Source organism: Callospermophilus lateralis, chromosome 3 (genome assembly GCF_048772815.1).
Source record: "Callospermophilus lateralis isolate mCalLat2 chromosome 3, mCalLat2.hap1, whole genome shotgun sequence".
NCBI lineage: Eukaryota > Metazoa > Chordata > Mammalia > Rodentia > Sciuridae > Callospermophilus > Callospermophilus lateralis.
Window position 1 is genome coordinate 191,931,447 of NC_135307.1, and position 17,886 is coordinate 191,949,332.

The 17,886-nt window shown below is 58.6% G+C and overlaps 1 protein-coding gene across 1 annotated transcript in view; it reads left to right on the forward strand.

The window, feature by feature from the left end:
* Nucleotides 1-17,608, forward strand: part of Kcnb1 (potassium voltage-gated channel subfamily B member 1) — a 76,840-nt gene extending 59,232 nt beyond the window's left edge. The window contains exon 2 of the mRNA XM_076851979.2: nt 14,301-17,608. Within this exon, the coding sequence (XP_076708094.1) occupies nt 14,301-16,301 (2,001 nt within the window). The 3' untranslated portion in view covers nt 16,302-17,608. The remainder of the gene's footprint in view (nt 1-14,300) is intronic.
* Nucleotides 17,609-17,886: the final 278 nt, after the last annotated feature.

Here is a 17,886-nt window from a genome sequence, read left to right on the forward strand (position 1 = left end):
GCTGGTGGGGAGCCCCACTGTCTGGAGAGAGTGGAACGCAGGCCGACTGTGAAGCACTGAAGGAAGGGGCTGCTTTTCCTCAAAAGCCTTCCATAGCTCCCCCTGCCTGCAGGTGTCCTGCAGACCCCTCAGCCAGAGCTCACACTTGTCCCCATCTGGCCCCAGGCACTCCTCCGTGTCCTCCCCTCTCAGGCAGTGCCCACTACTCTGATCACTCAGGACAATACCTGGGGTCCCCCTCGACTCCTCTTCCCTTCACTCCACGCAGCTGCATCATGAGCAGGTCAGTTGGTCTGGCCTCCAGAGCAAGTCTTGAACTTGTCTTCCTGGTCTCAACAGCCTCCATCCCACAGACACCTCCTGGCCCGCCGCAGGTTGAGTCCTGCTTCTGTTCCAACCCCACTACAGGTTCCTGAATGCTGCAGGAGGATTGAAAACCTACATCAAGCCATCCGTGGCTTCCAGGGCCCTCAGAATAGAAGTCTGTCTTATCCAGTTGTGGGCCCGCCTCCTTCTCCCTCTCACCTCATCTCTGACACGCTCCACTTTCCTCCCTGTCTCCAGGTGTGCAGCTCTCCTTTCTCTCTCTCTCTTACGTCTATCGCTTCCCTGTCCCAGGACCTTTGCACTTGCTGTTATCTCTTCCTGGAACACCTTTCCCAGAGTCTTACCATGCCTGATTCCTCTGCATTCCTCACACATCACATCTTGGACAGGCTCTCCCAGGCCACATGAGCTTAAGTAGCTCTGTCTTATTGAGGTGTGGCGGGATGGGTGGTGGAGAAGGGGAGGCGGCTTCCCAGCAGTCTAGAAGTGGCAGAGATGGGGGGATGGGAGGAAGCGCAGTGGGACCCCAGAGAATCAGCAGCGCACTTCCCTGCAGATGGGAAGGCGGGTCACATGGGGGGTGAGGGGCCACCGCAGTCAGGGAGCACCCAGGGCCCAGCCCAGGCCAGCCGTCCCGAAGGTCCCACGACTGTTTCTCTGCACTGTTTGATCTCTTCCCTCGTCCGCCGCTGGCCGCGCTCCTGATGATTTATTCCTGGGCTTAGAGGCCCAGAGCCCTGCAGAAGCCACACAGGCCTCAAGCTCTGTGCCCAGGCCGCAAATCAGACTTGAACAGCTCAGGCCTGGGCTCCCCACCCCTCTGGGGCTTCCACAAAGGAACATGGTCCGTCCATCCAAGGCTCAGCCCGCATCTAGAGCTCATTTGCCTGTCCACAACCTAAAAAAGTTCCCAGCTCTGTCCCGGGAGCTCCTACCTGTCTGCCTGGCTTCCTCCTTCCATTTCACCCCAGGGGAAACCAAGGCCCAGAGAGGTGACGTGCCAGAGGCTACCCAGGTGGCAAGAGCCAGGGCTGGAACCCAGCTCTGGGCGACGCCTGAGTTTGCAGGGCAGACCCCACCGCCCATCTCCAACGTGCAGGAGCGTGGGGGAGTTCCAGTGCCCACAGGAGCCTTGGTGTCCCCAGAGCCATTGTCTGTTTAAGCTCTAAGCATTCACTCTGAGAGGTGCCAGGGCTCTGGACCCTTCCCTGGAAACCCCAGGGGGCAGCCAGGACCCTTGGGTGACATTTTCTGGGGGGGAGTGGGACTTTCAGGAATTTAGTTCAAATGCTAATCTGGCTCCCTCTATTTTCGAACCCTGAGCCTTAGTTCCGGCTCCGACCAGACCCCAAGACAGGCTGGGAGAGTTCAAGTGTGAAAGATTCCAGAAGAGTCTAGAATCTGACCTACAGCCCGGAGCTTGGGGAGGGTCCACCAAATGCCATCTCTTCCAGTCCTCCACTCTGCCACCCCGTGGTCTATCCATGAGGGGAATGGCATTTGTGGAGGACTTACTGGGTGCCAGGCACCTACTATGTGATACTCCATGTGGTTCAACCACTTCCTGGCTGTGTGACCCTAGGGGAGCCACTCTATGGCTCTGAGCTATCTTACCTGTAAAATCAAGGTGATAATTCTGTTAGCCAGATCCCTTTATAGTTGTAAGATCAAAAACCCAACCCAGTGCACAACCAGAGACATGAAAAATTGTGCTCTATACGTGCAATATGAATTGAAATGCACTCTGCTGTTATATATAACAAATTAGAATTTTAAAAAAACCCAACCCAAACCAGCCTGATTTTAAAATTCATTAGTTCATGTTATTGTAAAGCCCAAGGAAGCTGGTTTCAGGAATGGCTGGATTCAGATGCTCAAACAGCATCATCAGAAATCTGCCTTTGACTCTTGGCAAAGACCCTCTGCTTCATCTACTTTTGTGGGAAGATTATTTCCAGAAGGCCAGAGATGACCCTCAGTCCCTGCAGGCTGACATCCCGTCAGCTCAGTAGCCTCTGCTGAGAGATGGCTCCTCTTTCCCAGTAATTCCAAAAAAAAGTAACAGGATGAGTCACGCCCACCCTTCTCAACGCACCCCTGACCCCGCATGCCCACCCAGGGCCAAGCAGGCCTGCGTTCAAGTCTAGCTCTCCTGGGTGGCTCTGGGCACAGTATTTAGTTGCTGCAAGCCTCAGAGCCACCCTCGGGAAGAGGGAGGTGGTAAGAGAAGCTCCCTCCCAGGTGTGGTGGGTAATGCCACAGGACCCTGCTCACAGAAGGCGCTGGGTAAGGGTGGCTTTGCTCCTGCCAGCCTTCCCTGAGCCACACTGGGCTGACCGTGGCTCCCACCTCCAAGCTGGTGCACCCGCAGCCACCTCTGCCCAGAACACCCCTCCCCCAGCTCTCCCCACTGGAATCCCATCAGCCTCCATGCCCAGCCTCCATGCCCAGAGGCTCCTTCCTCAGGCAGCCTCGCTGCTTTGTGTGCTGTGGCGCTCCCCACTGCAACCCAGGAATTATGGGAGTGTCTGTCTTTGGGGGCTGGCACAGGAGTGAATGAGATGGTCATTTGACACAGTTGGCGCGGTGCCTGCAGAGTGGGAAACCAACGAGAGTGAGCTGTCATGATCGCCTGCCGTTCAGCTGCTGATTCAGGCTTGCATTTCCTCCGAGCGCCGTGGAGAAGATGGAGGTTCCATAACGTTGTGTTTGGCGGTCCTCGCCAGCCACGGCTTCTAAGCCCCTCCATCCATCCACCCGTCAGTCCACCCATCCTTCCGTCTGTCCACTCATCCGGCCGACCATCAGCCATCCCTGAACCATTCATTTATCAAATGGACCCGTATTTGCGAAGTGCCCACCCACACCAGGCTCCGCGCTGGGCAGGGAGGATCCAACCCTCCTGCAGTCCCCAGCTCCCGGGTCGGTGGGAAGGCACCAGAGAACTGGGAGGAGGAGACACTGCAGATTTGACACATCAAAGTGGGGAAATGTGGTTTTAAAATCAGGCTGGCTTGGGTTGGGTTTCTTTTTTTTAATTCTAATTTGTTATATATAACAGCAGAGTGCATTTCAATTCATATTGCACGTATAGAGCACAATTTTTCATGTCTCTGGTTGTGCACTGGGTTGGGTTTTTGATGCTTACAAATATAAAGGGATCTGGCTAACAGAATTATCACCTTGATTTTACAGGTAAGATAGCTCAGAGTCATAGAGTGACTCACCTAGGGTCACACAGCCAGGTTGTTTTCAACTAGGTGGTTAGGGACAGCCTCTCCACAGAGAGAAAGACCTGTCAAAGAAAAATCTGCTAGGAGAACATTCCAGGCAGAGAAAGAGCACGTGCCAAGGACCTGAGGCAGGAGGGAGCTGGGCATGTGGAGGGGCGGGGTGACTGGAAGGGCTGCCTGTGTGGAAGGTGGCAGAGGAGGCGAGGCCTGAGAACCGTCAGAGGCCAGGTCAGCAGGGCTGTGGGTGCCTCGTGTAAGTGCGGGTTTCCTGTGGAGCCTCGGGGGCTTTCAGAGGAGTGACAAGGCTTAGTTTCTACCTTTAAGAGATGGCCCTGGCGGGCAGTAACAGGCCGAGGCCCCCCTCCCCCGGGAGCTCCCACTTCAGTCTGCAGGAAGTTGGGAAGGCTTTTTGAGGGGGTGACATTTCAACTGAGTCCTAAAATAAGTAAGAAACCAAACTGGGGGGGGGGGCTGGGGCGGGGGCGGTGGTGGAAAGGAGCTGCCCAGGCCCAGGCCCAGTGAACCAGGGGGTGCCGGGGAGTGCGAGGAGCCCAGGTGGGGGGCAAGGAGGGGAGCAGAGGGGAGCCGGGGAGACCGAGCCTCGACACTAGTGATGGACGCGGGGCGTCCCGTGCAGAGCGTGGAGGGGCCCCTGACGGCCGCCCTCGCTGGCCCTCGCTCCTCCCTCAGGGCCTCTCCGCTCGCTGTCCCCTCTGCCCAGGACGCTGTGCCAGGCCCACCCCGTCGCCTCCTCGCACTCGGACCTGACGCCCCAGTGGCTGAGAGTCCTGGTGAGCCCCAGAAGCTGAGGCTCAGAGAGGTGGAGACCCTCGCCCAGGAGCTCAGAGCTGGGAAATGGGGACGCCGGGGTTGGAATCCGGGTCGGGAGGGCAGAGGAGATGAGCCGCAGGCTCAGGTCTTGACCACTCGGTCCAGCGCCGCCGCCTGCCAGGTGGCCTCACTGATCTTCAAATTCCACTCCCCGGGTTGGACCAGTGGACGGTGGACAAGGCTCGTCTCGGAGGGGGTGGATGGGGACGCTCTGCCCAGGAGACTCTTCCCGAGATCACTTGACCCCCTTTGGTGGGCGTGTGTGAGGCCGGCGAGGTGGCCATTGTGCCCACCCTGCGCCATGGGAGGCCTGGTACCGCGGTGAGGCCTGGTCCTGTCCTCTGGGGCTGGCTCACTGCCCCGGCCCGGCCACCCAGCCTTCCCTGGGTGGAATCTAATCTGACTCTGGGATGTTCTAGAATGTGCCGCGGCAAAGCCACCCCTGGACCCCGCGCAGCAGTCTGTGGGAGCGGGGCTCCCTGGCTCTGGGGCCCCTGGGCCCCTGAGTGGCACCCGCCTCCTGCAAACACGGCTGTGGGCACAGGGACACAGGCAGCCCTGCAGGACACCCAGCCCCCTCAGCACCAGGGAGAAGAGGGGCCGGCCACCCGGGAGTCCAGGGCCCCTTCGCCCCAGGCTGCAGGCGCCACAGGCCACTCCTGCGGGCTCCCCTCCCCACGCTGGCTGACGCAGCGATGGCAGGTGGGCTCCGGGGCTGATGACGTCAGTGAGACTCAATGCCTTACTTTATGTTGAAAAGTAGAGATGCCAGCAGTGTTTTCCGCACCCGGTGTATCGCGGTGTGCGCACCCGCGCAGGGACCCTCTCCTTGCCTGTTGTGCAGTGTTTTCTAGGTTCCAAAGCACTGGCTGGGTCCCCATGAGGGAGGCAGATCTCATCGGGCGGGGGGCAGGAAGTGGTCACTTCTAGGCTCAGGTATGAGTCCTCCAGGCTGATCCTTCCCCTGCTGTGGCCACCTATCAAGATGGGAGGGCCACTAGACCTGGGAGTCACCAGTTGGAAAGAATCCAATGCTGGAGACCCAGCCCGACCCTCAGTGGATATTGCATGAGAAAGACCAGAGACGGGCAGACACTTGCCTGAGGGTGCCCAGCCAGAACTGAGAAATAGGTCTCCTGAGGACTCACCTGCGCCTTTCTTCCCAGTGTGAATCTCTACTCAGACTAATCTGCTACAGGAGAGAGATCCACCCTTAAGTCCCCCAAATGCCTCTTTCTTGGTGTATGTTGGGCATTGCCCAGCAAATCTGGCTCTTGTCAGGACTGGCCACTCACAGCGCCGTCACTTTGACGTTAGCCAGAGGCAGCGTCTTTCTGAGGCCCGTAGTAAACTCCCCTGAGCCAGCCCAGCCACCTTGGCCAAGCTTCCGGAAGCCGGCACCCCTCCCCGACCTGCCGGACCAGAGGCCAGGGCTGTCTGTGGCTCGCAGGGGACGAGACCGCGTAGCGTGGACTCCCAGCTCCTCGGGGTTGCTCAGCCCCCGGCTCTCTGCAGCAGGGGTGGGTCCCCGCCACTCATCACCTTGACACCCACAGTCTCCCTGGCTGCTCACGCCCTCCGCCCTCAGAAGCAGCCCCCTCGCCCCGCCCTCTGCGGGGAACAGGGCGGGCCCTCCTCCTCCCCACCAGGACCGTCCACAGGTGGATTCCTGCCTCTGGCAGAGCTCACGGGAACCCACTTGGCCTGTTAGGGAGACAGTGCCCAGCCCGGCGCCCATGAGGGAGAATCGGTCACCTCAGGGAGAGGGTTCCACGGGGCATGAATGAAAGATGCTGACCCGGCCCGGCTAGGCGCCCCTGTAATCTCAGAGAGAAGGGAGGCTGAGGCAGGAGGATCCCAAGTTCCAAGCCAGCCTCAGCAACTTAGCAAGACCCAGCCCCAAAATTAAAAAAAAAAAATAAAAAGGGTTGGGGTTGCTAAGTGGTAAAGTGCCCCTGGGTTCAATCCCCAGAGCCAAAAACAGAACAAGAAGCCAGACCCTGGACGCGGGATAAGAAAGATGTTTAAAAAGAAAAGAGCAGAACCTAGCGCCTTGGAGTCTGAAAGCTGCAGGTTTAAACTCTTCTACGTGTCTACCTTGCGTTCTGTCCCCTGAGCCTCAGTTTACCCAGCTGTAAACGGGGTACGGGTCCTTTGTTCCACTCACGTCTCCTGAGCATCTGCTGCAGGTGCTGACGATTCTGGATTTGGAGAACGTCAGGCTCAGTCTACGGAGGTGGACGTAATGCAAGACGGCAGGGTATACAGTGCCGTGGGGAGCAGGGCCCCAGAGCCCAAGACGGGGAATCCGAGCTGGTGAGGAAGGGAGGCTTCCCTGAGGAGGTGGGCCCCGAGCTGAGGCAGGAAGGATCACCAGGCAGCGGGAGGGAAGAGCACCCGGGCAGAGGGAAGGGCCTGGGCAGGCTCCAAGCAGGACGAGTCCTGGGGTCCACGCGGGGCAAAGGAGTGCTGGCGGCCGGGGTGAGCAGGGAGAGGAGCTGGGGCTGGGTTAGTCTGTCTGTAACTGCCTGTAGCCCAAGAGGGTTGCTCCTGCCCAGGCCACCACATCTGCCTCCCAGCCAGCAAGAAGGGGAGGGAGAAAGGCTTGATCATCTCTGCCCACCTTCTCCTGCTGAGCTTGATCACATGACCACAGTGAGCTGCAAGGGAAGCTGGGAAATGTGGTCTTTATTCTGGGCAGCCCTGTGTCCCTGAGGCTCTGTGATGGAGGAACAGGAGGATAGATACGGGGGTGTCCAGAGGACTTGGCCACCGTGGGCCAGAGAGGCCGTGGGAGACCAGGAAGAAGCCTGTTGCAGCGGTCCTGGTGGGAGGGGCTGGTGGCTTGGGACAGACGGTGGTGCAAGTGGAGAGGCTGGGCCAGATGCAGGGACGTTTGTGAACAGGCAGTGACCAGGCTGGGCCCAGGCTGTTTGTGGGGACAGAGGAAGAGATGGGGTGTGGCAAGAGGACCCCTGAGTCCCTGGCTTGGCCCTCTTGTCTGGAAGGTCCTTCCACGTGGTAGGAGGTCAGTGAGAGGCTGTTGCCCTCACTATTGCTTCAGGTCGGTCCAGGGTCAGGAGCCCAGGACCTGCAGATAAGGCAAGGCCTGAACCGTGGTGGGGTCCTGTGTCCCCCCCAGGGGCAGCTGCTCTGGAGCGCCCACCCTGTCGCCCCTGGGGAGGCAGGTCAGGTGAGAGGGCTCCTGGTTTTCCCAAGGGAACCCAAACACCTGGCTCTATGCGAAATCTCCCCATTTTGAAACTAGGGCAAGTAGGTAAAAGTGAATTTCTCGGCTCTGCAGGTCACAGGGGCGGGGTCCTCCGCAGGGCCCACTCCCTTCCGCCTCTGGGCCTCCTTCTCCTGGGGAAGGCCCTACACAGGCCCCTGGGTTCTGTCCCTGTGTGCCCAGTGGCCCCTGCGGCTCCTGACTCCAGTGTCCACCCCCGTCATGGCCCCCACCTGGGCGGAAGAGGACAACCCCCCCGCCCCCAATCCCCTAATCGGATCTGGCCAGTGACCCTTCTAATTAAAACTCCCCAACAATAATCCCCCTTTAAAGCCGGGAAGCGGAAGCTCCATAAAAGGACGGAAAGTTCTGAAGGTCCAGAACCTCCTCCTCCACCCTCGAATAGCTCCTGGGGGGACCGCGGGTCTGAGCTCAGGCCCGTCCACTGCTTGCAAGCCGTGTGTCCCTAAAACGTCACTGCGTCACTTGTGCTCCAAGCCTCTGCATTCGTTTTCTTGTTCCTTAATCTATGGACTATTTGGGGAGCTCCCGCTCTGTACCCAGCAGGGGACACAGGCCATTCCCGCGCAGCCCGCCCAGCCCTGTGGTGGGAGATGCTCGGGCTCTGGGACCCAGAGAGGAGCGGACTCAGGCCACCCTGAGGACAGAGAGTGTTCCCTGGGGCTCATCAGCGGCCTCCACGCTGGGGCTTGAATGGGCACCAGGGGTCAGCCAGGTGTGCGAGGTGGGGGTGGTCCTCCAGACCGAGGAGCGTCTGGAGGTGAGTGGCTGACTGCAGGGGCATCTTGGGGCAGCAAGTGGTTTCACCAGGATTCAGTATGGAGTCTGCTGTGGGCGGTGGGGGAATGATCTGGAGAGAGAGGAAGGTCATCTGGGCAGAACGTCCCAATCTCTTCCCATGCCTCATCAGGCCCTGCCGCCTCTCTGGCCTCTTCTCCTCCCACTCTCCCCCTCACCACGCAGCCCCAGCCACAGTGACTTTCTTATGTTGCTCAATATGCCAAGCCCATTCCCACCCCAGGGCCTTTGCGTGTGTGGCGCCTGCTGCTCCCTCTCATCCTTCAGTCTCAGCAACAGGCACATCCTGGGAGAGTCCTCCCTGACCGTTCTCACCCTAGGAGAGTCCTCACGTGGACACCTGGTGCTTCTCTCCTGGAGCCCCTGCTTTGCTTTCCTCGGTCACATGCACACGTAACACTGCCTGACATCACCCTGCTCCTGGACTGGCTTATTTTTTCTTCTACCTCTCTACCTTCCAGCCACAGGAAGACGGTCTTTCTTATTAATGCTGCAACCCTACCAATGGCATAGCACTTAGTAAGTGCTCAATAAAAAAATGCTAACCAACAGGGAGGGACTGGAGCTCTGTCCAAGAGCGTCCAGGGCAGGTTTCACGGCAGACCTGCGGCTTGCTCAGGTGTGCGGCCGCCCGAGCGGAGGTGGGGATTAAAGGCAATGGGATTCCCTTTGTAAAAACAACTTCCTATAGTTTTATTGAGGCGCATTTTACATCCACACAATTCACCCATTTCCAACGTACGATTCAATGACTTTTCATCAATGTACCCAGCTGTGCCGCCGTCATCCTAAGTCAGTTTTAGGACATTCTCATTATCCCGGGGAAATCCCTCCTGTCCGTTAGCAGCTAATCCCTCACCCACCCTGCAGCCGCCAATCCCCGGGGTGTCCTCGCAGCCCTGCCTCAGCTGGACACTCGTGGAGATGGCATCGGGTGGGAGTGCCCCCCCCGCCCCCGGCTTCTGTTCCACCCGCCCGCCACCTGGATGCCAGTGCGTGAGTGCTTCTCATGCATGGAGAATGTTGCCCTGTGACAGGCCACGCCGAGTTTGTCCCCTCGCCAGTCAGTCGGAGGACACCGGGCTGCTCTGCGACGGGGGCGTGTGTGGCTGGGGGGAGCAGGCCCTGAGCGTCCCCGTGGCCCGGAGCTCCGGGTGACTCACAGTCTTGACGCCATGGCTGCTGTGACTGTGGGCACGTCCCCTCCCTTCTCTGCTGGACTCCCGTCCTTGCCTCCTCCGCGTTGCCGGCACAGCAGGGCAGCACGAGGACCCACAGTGTGGCAGCGGGCAGTTAGGACGGGGGCCTGGCTCCCAGCCGTCACCTGACCCTGAGGACGCCCAGCTGCCATCTCTGCCTTCCCCGAGAGCAGGACCCAGGCCGGCCTCACAGGGAGGGAATCTGGGGACAGCGCCCTGTCCCTGGGGCTCCAGCCTGCCTTCTCTAGGGGCCTAGAATCCCACAGACCCCGCTGGGCTCCCATCCCAGGAAAACCCAAGCCTGTTAGGGCCTGAGCTGAGCCAGGCGGACTCCCTGGTGACAGCTGGTCCCCACGCCCCGTCCCAGGGAGCGGATCACTCCGTCCTGAGTTTAAGAGATGCTCAGAGGACGCCTCTGCCTCAGCCAGCTGTGAGGGGCCCGCAGACCCAGGGCTGGCCTTCTAGAAGCAACCATCCAGCTGGGGTTGGGCTAACAGCAACCTGAATCATGACTTAATAACACTGCCTGTCACGTGGCCACTTGAGAGGTAGGAAATGCAGGCTCAGAGAGGGCAAGGAACTTGTCCAAGACCACGCAGCTGCAAAGACTCAAACCCAAGTCCCAAACCAGCTTATGACTAAATGTAGGCTGTGGAGCCGTGAAAACAAGAGCCGCTGAGCCTCGGGCGGCCCTGAGGCCTTGTGAACTCACCGGGTGCTCACTGCAATGGTGCCATGATCCCCCATTTTACAGGTGGGGAAACTGAGGTACAGAGGGCGTAACTGACCCGTGGAAGCTCCCCGGGCAGGGAGTGGCCCCGACTCTATGGGCTTCAGTGGGTCTGGAAGAGGAAGAGGTTCTGCTGCCCGGAGGGTTTGGCAGGGAGCCCCCACTGCGAGGCTGCACTTCCCACAGGATGCGGGGCACAGAGCCCCAACGCCACCCCCAGGCAGGCCTCCTGGGCATCTGGGCTGCAAGAGGGCGGGAGGACATGTTCTCAGGTTGGGGGGGGGGGCTGCCTTAGAAAAACAGCTCCAAGATGGGACAATGAGCTGGGTGCATAATTCATGCGTCTGTCACAGAACATCAGTCCTGGGCCTTCCCGAGTGACCTGGGGTTAGAAACTGGAGCAGGCTCCCGCAGCCTCGCAGGTCCTCCTGCATCTTAAAGGGACACTCCGCACCCGGAGTCCGCGCCTTGCACACAGGCACCCACTTCCAGGAGTCAGAGACGGGAGCAGCTCCGCAGGGCTCAGCCGAAGGCCACTGGCTGCCCACAAGACCCAACCCCCTCTGTGCCCAGCCTGTGCCAACAGCTCTACACGCCCCCATGCCGCCACCTGTGAGGGGCTGCCCCTGGCACGTCCCAGGGTCCCTCGGCCACGGTACTATGGGCTTTTCAGGCCGGTGCTTCTGGGCATCAGAGGATATTGCACAGCACCCTGAGGCACCCCACGTCAGTAGCACCCTGCCCCCAGCTGTGACAACCGAAAATTTCTGCAGAAATTGAAGTGTCCCATGGGGGTCAAAATCATTCCCAGCTGAGAACCACGGGATGCAGCCTTCCGATGCTCCAGGCCACCCAGCCAAGGAGGACAGAACTGGGGCTCCAGCCGCAGGGCCCGCTCCCCTGCCCTCTGCTCCCCTGCCCTCTGCTCGGGAGCTCCAGAGTCTGCCACCAGATGTTTATTCCAGGGACCATTCATTCATTTTGATGGGTATTTAGTGCATGAATCAGTAGCATGAAAAATCAGCCATTTGCATATATTTGCATATTATTAAGGCTAAACTACAGCCTGGAAGGTAGATGGGGGTCTTGTTTAGTTTTGCTGTTCACCTTCACCGTTAGGGAAAGAGTGGTCCATGGAGTGGAAGGACACACGCAGTAAGGTACCCCGACAGGGACGGTCTGTTTAGAGGCACGCATATTCGTAAGGAAAACTATGCACAAAAGCAAAAGGAAAAGAAAGAAACTCCCTACAGCAATTACCTCTGGGGTGGAGGGGGAACACCAGGGGGTATCACGTCACTGCTACCCGTTCCTATCCCCAACTTGGTGGGGATCCGTTTGATGACGGCTCAGACGCTACATGTGAAGCGGGCTGCTCTCGTATGTAACGAAGATTTCATTTTACAGTGATCACAGAATTTTTTCTTTCAATGGATGCAAATCAGGACACTAGGACTCAAAAGCTCCTTGTTTTAAAAACAGAGGACACTTTGGAGGTAACTGTAGCGAGAGGAAGGCCCGACGCTGGGGGAGCGCCCCGGAGGCACCCCACCTTCAGATCCAGCTGGTCTAACGCCAGGCAGGGAAGCCCCCTTCCAGGTGGAGGGCTGAAGGCTGGCCCTGGCCTTCCCACCGTGCCTCCATGGACTTGTGTGATCAACCCCTGTCGGGGCCGCTGCCTGAGCAGGTAGACCTCAGAACCGACTCACGTCCCCAGTGCCCACAGGTTCTGGGCGCAGCAGGGACATGTGTGGTGGGTGTCCCCAGGTATGGCAAATGGTGCCCGGACCCTGAGGACAGAGGGGCCGTCCCTGCCTAGGGAAAGCAGGGGTGACCTCAGCGGGGAGGAGCCCTTGGGCTGGGTTTTAAATGATGGGTCTGATGGAATTCCCCGACAGAGGCGAGAGACCCCGACTCACAGAGTCTACCCACAGAGGCACGTGGCAAGGCTTGGGGACCTTGGCAGGGGAGGCCAGGGAAAGAGGTCAGAAGCAACAGGAAGCCATGCATCCTTCCTGGGGCCAGAGACCTCATGGTCACCCACGCTGGGACAGGTTTACGTACAGGGTACAGCAGGCCGCTCAGAGGCCACTCAGAGGCTGGCAGTGGGGGCCAATGCACCGCTCACCCGTGGACACGTCTGTCCACACGGCAGCTCTCTGGAGCATGTGTTGTTGTGACCATCCCATTTTGCAGATGAGAAAACTGAGGCTTTGCGAGGTTAAATAGCTTGTCCAAGGTAAGGAAGTGGCAGAGCTGGGGCTTGGGAAGCCAAGGTAGGAGGGCACCAGGGCCGGGCTCCTAACTGCTGCCCACCCGGCCTCTTACGGTGCTCCCGTGGCCCCACTGCCTCTCCTCTGCCTCTTGCCTTCCTTCTCTGGTGTCTCTGGAAGAAGGTCGGGCTTTCTCCGACTTTTTGTGCCCTCCCTGACCCCTGCAGCTTGGGACTCACTTGCTTGGGGCATGGGCTTCTCCTGACGCTGGTTCAGTTCTAGATTCTACCTGACCATCCTGTCCAAAGGTCACCCTTCCGTCACTCCACCCCTCCCGCATCCCCGAGTACAGATTCTCAGAGACAGGTTGGCTGAGCCCCGGGTACCAGCCGGCTCAGCCTGGATCCTCTGTCACCCTGGGCTGACCAGTGCCAGGCAGGAGGAAACAGCCAAGCCTGGCAACAGGACCCGTCCCTTCAGTTGGTCAAGGGAGGGTGACTCTCCAAAAAGAGGGCGGGTGAGCGGCCCAGGAGGCATGCTCAGGGTTTGGGTCTTGCCCAGGAGTCCTGGAGACTCACTCAGCCGAGAAGTAACGTGACTGAATTTGTATTTTTTAAAAAAGACCCAGAGCAGTCCCTCCCACCCACCCACGGCCTGTATTCCATTTCCATTCCCACAAACATCCACTGAGACCTCTTTGGATCAAACACTCTTCTTTTTGTGTGTGTGTAAATGTAGTGGGGGCGGGGTACCAGAGGTTGATCCCAGGGGCACTCGACCCCTGAGCCACATCTCAGTCCTTTTTTTATTTTTTATTTTGAGACAAGGTCTTGCTAATTTGCTGAGGCTGGCTTTGAACTTGCCATCCTCCTGCCTCAACCTCTTGAGCCACTGGGATTATAGGTGTGTGCCACCATAACAGTCCCAAGCCCTATTCTTGGTGCAGGGGATACAGTGGCCGTGAAGACAAGGTCCTTAGTCCCAGCAGTTCATAGTCCAACCAAGGGTTAGTAATGTGGATCCAGGATGTCTGGCCTCCTTGAAACCACCTCCAAAATCTCAGGTTTGAGCATCTTTCTAGCCAAGGGGTCTTTTGCTTTCGCCTGACCTTTAACCTAGCCTTGAGAGCTCACGCTCTGGGGTCAGACAGAATGGGTTGAAATTCCGTCTCTGCCACTTGCTAGATGCCACTTTCTAGTTTCCCCGTCTGATCGATGGAGTGAATATTATTTAATTGGGTTACTGTACAAATGGGGACAGTATCATGTGGCAAGTGTCTGACACACGCACCCACAAAGGGCAACCCCCAGTATCATTAGCACCAGGCCGCGGCCACCCTGGAATCCCATAAACCACCTGTCTAGCTCAGGAGCCAGGTCCGGACCACTGCCTATTTTTAAATAAAGTTTTATTGAAACACGACTGTGCGCATTTGTCTCTGTGCTGTCCCAGTTGCTCTCATGCCACACCTGCAGAGTCCAGTGGTGGCCAGAGAGGAGGCAGGGGTGGCCCCTGGGGTGCCGGTCAGCTGAGGTCCTTTCAGATCGCTGGCTCTCCATTTTCACACCCGGAGGGCAAATGGACTTGAGAGAGTCCTCTTTCGGGCTCAAGACTCAATCATTAAGTGACAAGCGGGAGGTGAAAGCTCGCAGGCCCTGCAGACACCAGGGTCACCGTGACCTTCGGTCGTGCTAACTCGCTCCTCCCTTCTCCTCGCAGATCCTGGCCATCATCTCCATCATGTTCATCGTCCTCTCCACCATCGCCCTGTCCCTCAACACGCTGCCCGAGCTGCAGAGCCTCGATGAGTTTGGCCAGAGCACGGACAACCCGCAGCTGGCCCACGTGGAGGCCGTGTGCATCGCGTGGTTCACCATGGAGTACCTGCTCCGGTTCCTGTCCTCGCCCAAGAAGTGGAAGTTCTTCAAGGGCCCCCTCAACGCCATCGACCTGCTGGCCATCCTGCCCTACTACGTCACCATCTTCCTCACCGAGTCCAACAAGAGCGTGCTGCAGTTCCAGAACGTGCGCCGCGTGGTCCAGATCTTCCGCATCATGCGCATCCTCCGCATCCTGAAGCTGGCGCGCCACTCCACCGGCCTCCAGTCCCTGGGCTTCACCCTGCGCCGGAGCTACAACGAGCTGGGTCTGCTCATCCTCTTCCTCGCCATGGGCATCATGATCTTCTCCAGCCTCGTCTTCTTTGCTGAGAAGGACGAGGACGACACCAAGTTCAAAAGCATCCCGGCCTCTTTCTGGTGGGCCACCATCACCATGACGACCGTCGGGTACGGAGACATCTATCCCAAGACTCTCCTGGGGAAGATAGTGGGGGGACTTTGCTGCATCGCGGGGGTCCTGGTGATCGCTCTTCCCATCCCCATCATCGTCAACAACTTCTCCGAGTTCTACAAGGAGCAGAAGAGGCAGGAGAAAGCGATCAAGCGAAGAGAGGCTCTGGAGAGGGCCAAGAGGAATGGCAGCATCGTATCCATGAACATGAAGGATGCTTTTGCCAGGAGCATTGAGATGATGGACATCGTGATTGAGAAAAACGGAGATAAGAAGGATAAACTCCAAGACAACCACTTGTCTCCCAACAAGTGGAAATGGACAAAGAGGACACTGTCCGAAACCAGCTCCAGTAAGTCCTTTGAAACCAAGGAGCAGGGATCCCCTGAGAAGGCCAGATCGTCTTCTAGTCCTCAGCACCTGAATGTCCAGCAGCTGGAAGACATGTACAATAAGATGGCCAAGACCCAGTCCCAACCCATCCTCACTACCAAGGAGTCTGCAACACAGAGCAAACCAAAGGAAGAACTTGAAATGGAGAGTATCCCCAGCCCCGTAGCCCCTCTGCCCACGCGCACGGAAGGGGTCATTGACATGCGCAGCATGTCGAGCATCGACAGCTTCATCAGCTGTGCCACAGACTTCCCGGAGGCCACCAGGTTCTCCCACAGTCCTCTGGCTTCACTGCCCACCAAGGCTGGGGGCAGCATGGCTCCAGAGGTGGGCTGGCGGGGAGCCCTGGGAGCCAGCGGGGGCCGGCTGGGGGAGGCCAACTCCACCCCCGACGGCAGCCACCCTTCGAGCTTCCTCATCGAGAGCCCCAGGAGCTCCCTGAAGACCAACAACCCCCTGAAGCTGCGAGCACTCAAAGTCAACTTCATGGAGGGGGACCCCAGTCCCCTGCTCCCCGTTCTGGGGATGTACCCCGACCCTCTTAGGAACAGGGGGGGCGCTGCGGCCGCCGTCGCAGGACTGGAGCGCGCCACCCTCCTGGACAAGCCCGTGCTGAGCCCAGAGTCCTCCGTCTACACCACGGCAAGTGCTAGGACGCCCCCCAGGTCGCCCGAGAAACCCACAGCAATAGCATTCAGCTTCGAAGCCGGCGTCCACCAGTACATCGACGCCGACACGGACGACGAGGGGCAGCTGCTCTACAGCGTGGACTCCAGCCCCCCCAGGAGCCTCCACGGGGGCACCAGTCCCCAGCTCAGCCTGGGCCCCAGAGCGGACAAGAACCACCTCGAGAGCTCCCCGGTGCCTACCTCCCCCAAGCTCCTTCCGCAGAACTGCCTTTACCCCGCGGAGGCGCTGACTGGAAGGGGCCCCGGGGCCCAGGAGAAGTGCAGACTCGAGAACCACCTCTCCCCCGACGTCCGGGTGCTGCCCGGGGGAGGAGCCCTGGGGAGCGGCAAGGATCAGAGCATCTGAACTGGCCGCGAGGCCAGCGTGCAGGTGAGGCCCAGGGAGGAGGGCGGCTGGCTGCCTGCCACAGAGCTCTCCCGGGTGGACTCGGGACAGAAAGTCTCTGCAAAGCCCCCAGGGACTCCAGAGAAGGTCCCCTGAGACCCGGAGAGCCAGGACAGGCCCGTCAGCATGAAACCGGCCATGCCGGGGGGACAGCGGCTCCCTGTACCAACCCTGCTGCCCTCTGTGGGAGATGACAGGAGCTCACAGCCACCACCACCCCATCGCGACCTAACTGAGGCCACCCACTCCCCACTCTTCTCTGTCCGTCACGGCCTCCGAGGGCAGGTGTCCATCGCCCCGGCTTCCGCGGGAGGAGAAACTAGAACCAGTGGCTGTGGAAGGAGTGGGTTGGCCGATTTGGTATGGGGTGTGGCGGGCCACCTCCAGGCACACCTGCCCGTCACCTCCTAGATGGTCACCTCCTGGATGGATCTGCTGTTGGAAGGCTACTGAGAAAGCCTGTGTCGCCGGAAAGTCTCTGCGCCGCAAGTCAAGATCCCGGCGCAGACCTCACTCAAAAGACTTCACGGACTTCAGTGTTCCGCGAGCCTGAGGTTTTGGGCTGAGATGTCGTCAGGGTGAGTGGCACCATCTGTACTCGATTTTAATTGCCCCCAGCAATCTGGGAAGGGTCCAGAAGGAGGAACTCAGAGCTTTGGCCTAGGGATATAGGAGGAAGATGCTTCTGTGCTCGCTAGGGTAGACTGGAAAGATATGCAAGTGTCAAATATGCAAAAGAAATAGCTACTCAAAGAGACCGTGTGCTACCGCAGAACAGCATCAAATCCAGTATTTTTTTTTTCTTTTCTTTTTTTTCTTTTTCTTTTTTTTTTTTTACCTGCAAAAATGCAAGGGAAAGAATACCCTCATTGAAATGCCTCATCCGGACTCCTGAATGCCTCCTGCTACAGCGGGGAGATCGCCTACTATGATAGAAAGTTCTTTTTGTTTCCTGTTATATTCAAGCTAAAAAAAAAAAATGTTAATAAAAAGCACTTTATGTTTTTCAAAAATAGTTCTACCAGGGACAGTGTCCACATCTTGCACTTTAAACAAGCACTATTTCCGGGGGCCACTTGCTGACCCTGTGGTTGGGTTGTGGCCACATGCCCATTCTGGTCACGGTGGGTACCACTGTCGGCCACACCAGAGTCTGTGGCTCCTTCCCTGCCCCTCTGGAGGCTCCTCCCCGCACCCCTCAGGGGGCAGGAGGGGCCAGGGCCTCCCCAGACTCGAGTACAGGAGACGGGCGCACCTCAGAAGGTCGCAGCGACGGTTGGGCACCGGGTGTTCCACTCTGCTCTCTGTGTCCACCAGCCTTGGGTGTGTTTCAGTGTCTGTCCTGAAAGCTCAGCTGTCCCTCCCACGGCCACCATGCAGATGGTGCAGACACAAGCAATAAGTCTCCGTGCGCATCCTGTGCGCTCTGCTCTGTTTCTTGCTGTTGGTCCTCTGTCCTAGCTCGATGACCTGGCGTTGTCCTGCCTGCTTTTAGTCCCATGGCGTGGCGTTGTTGGCTGTCCCTCAGCGCAGTGACGTTGGGTTG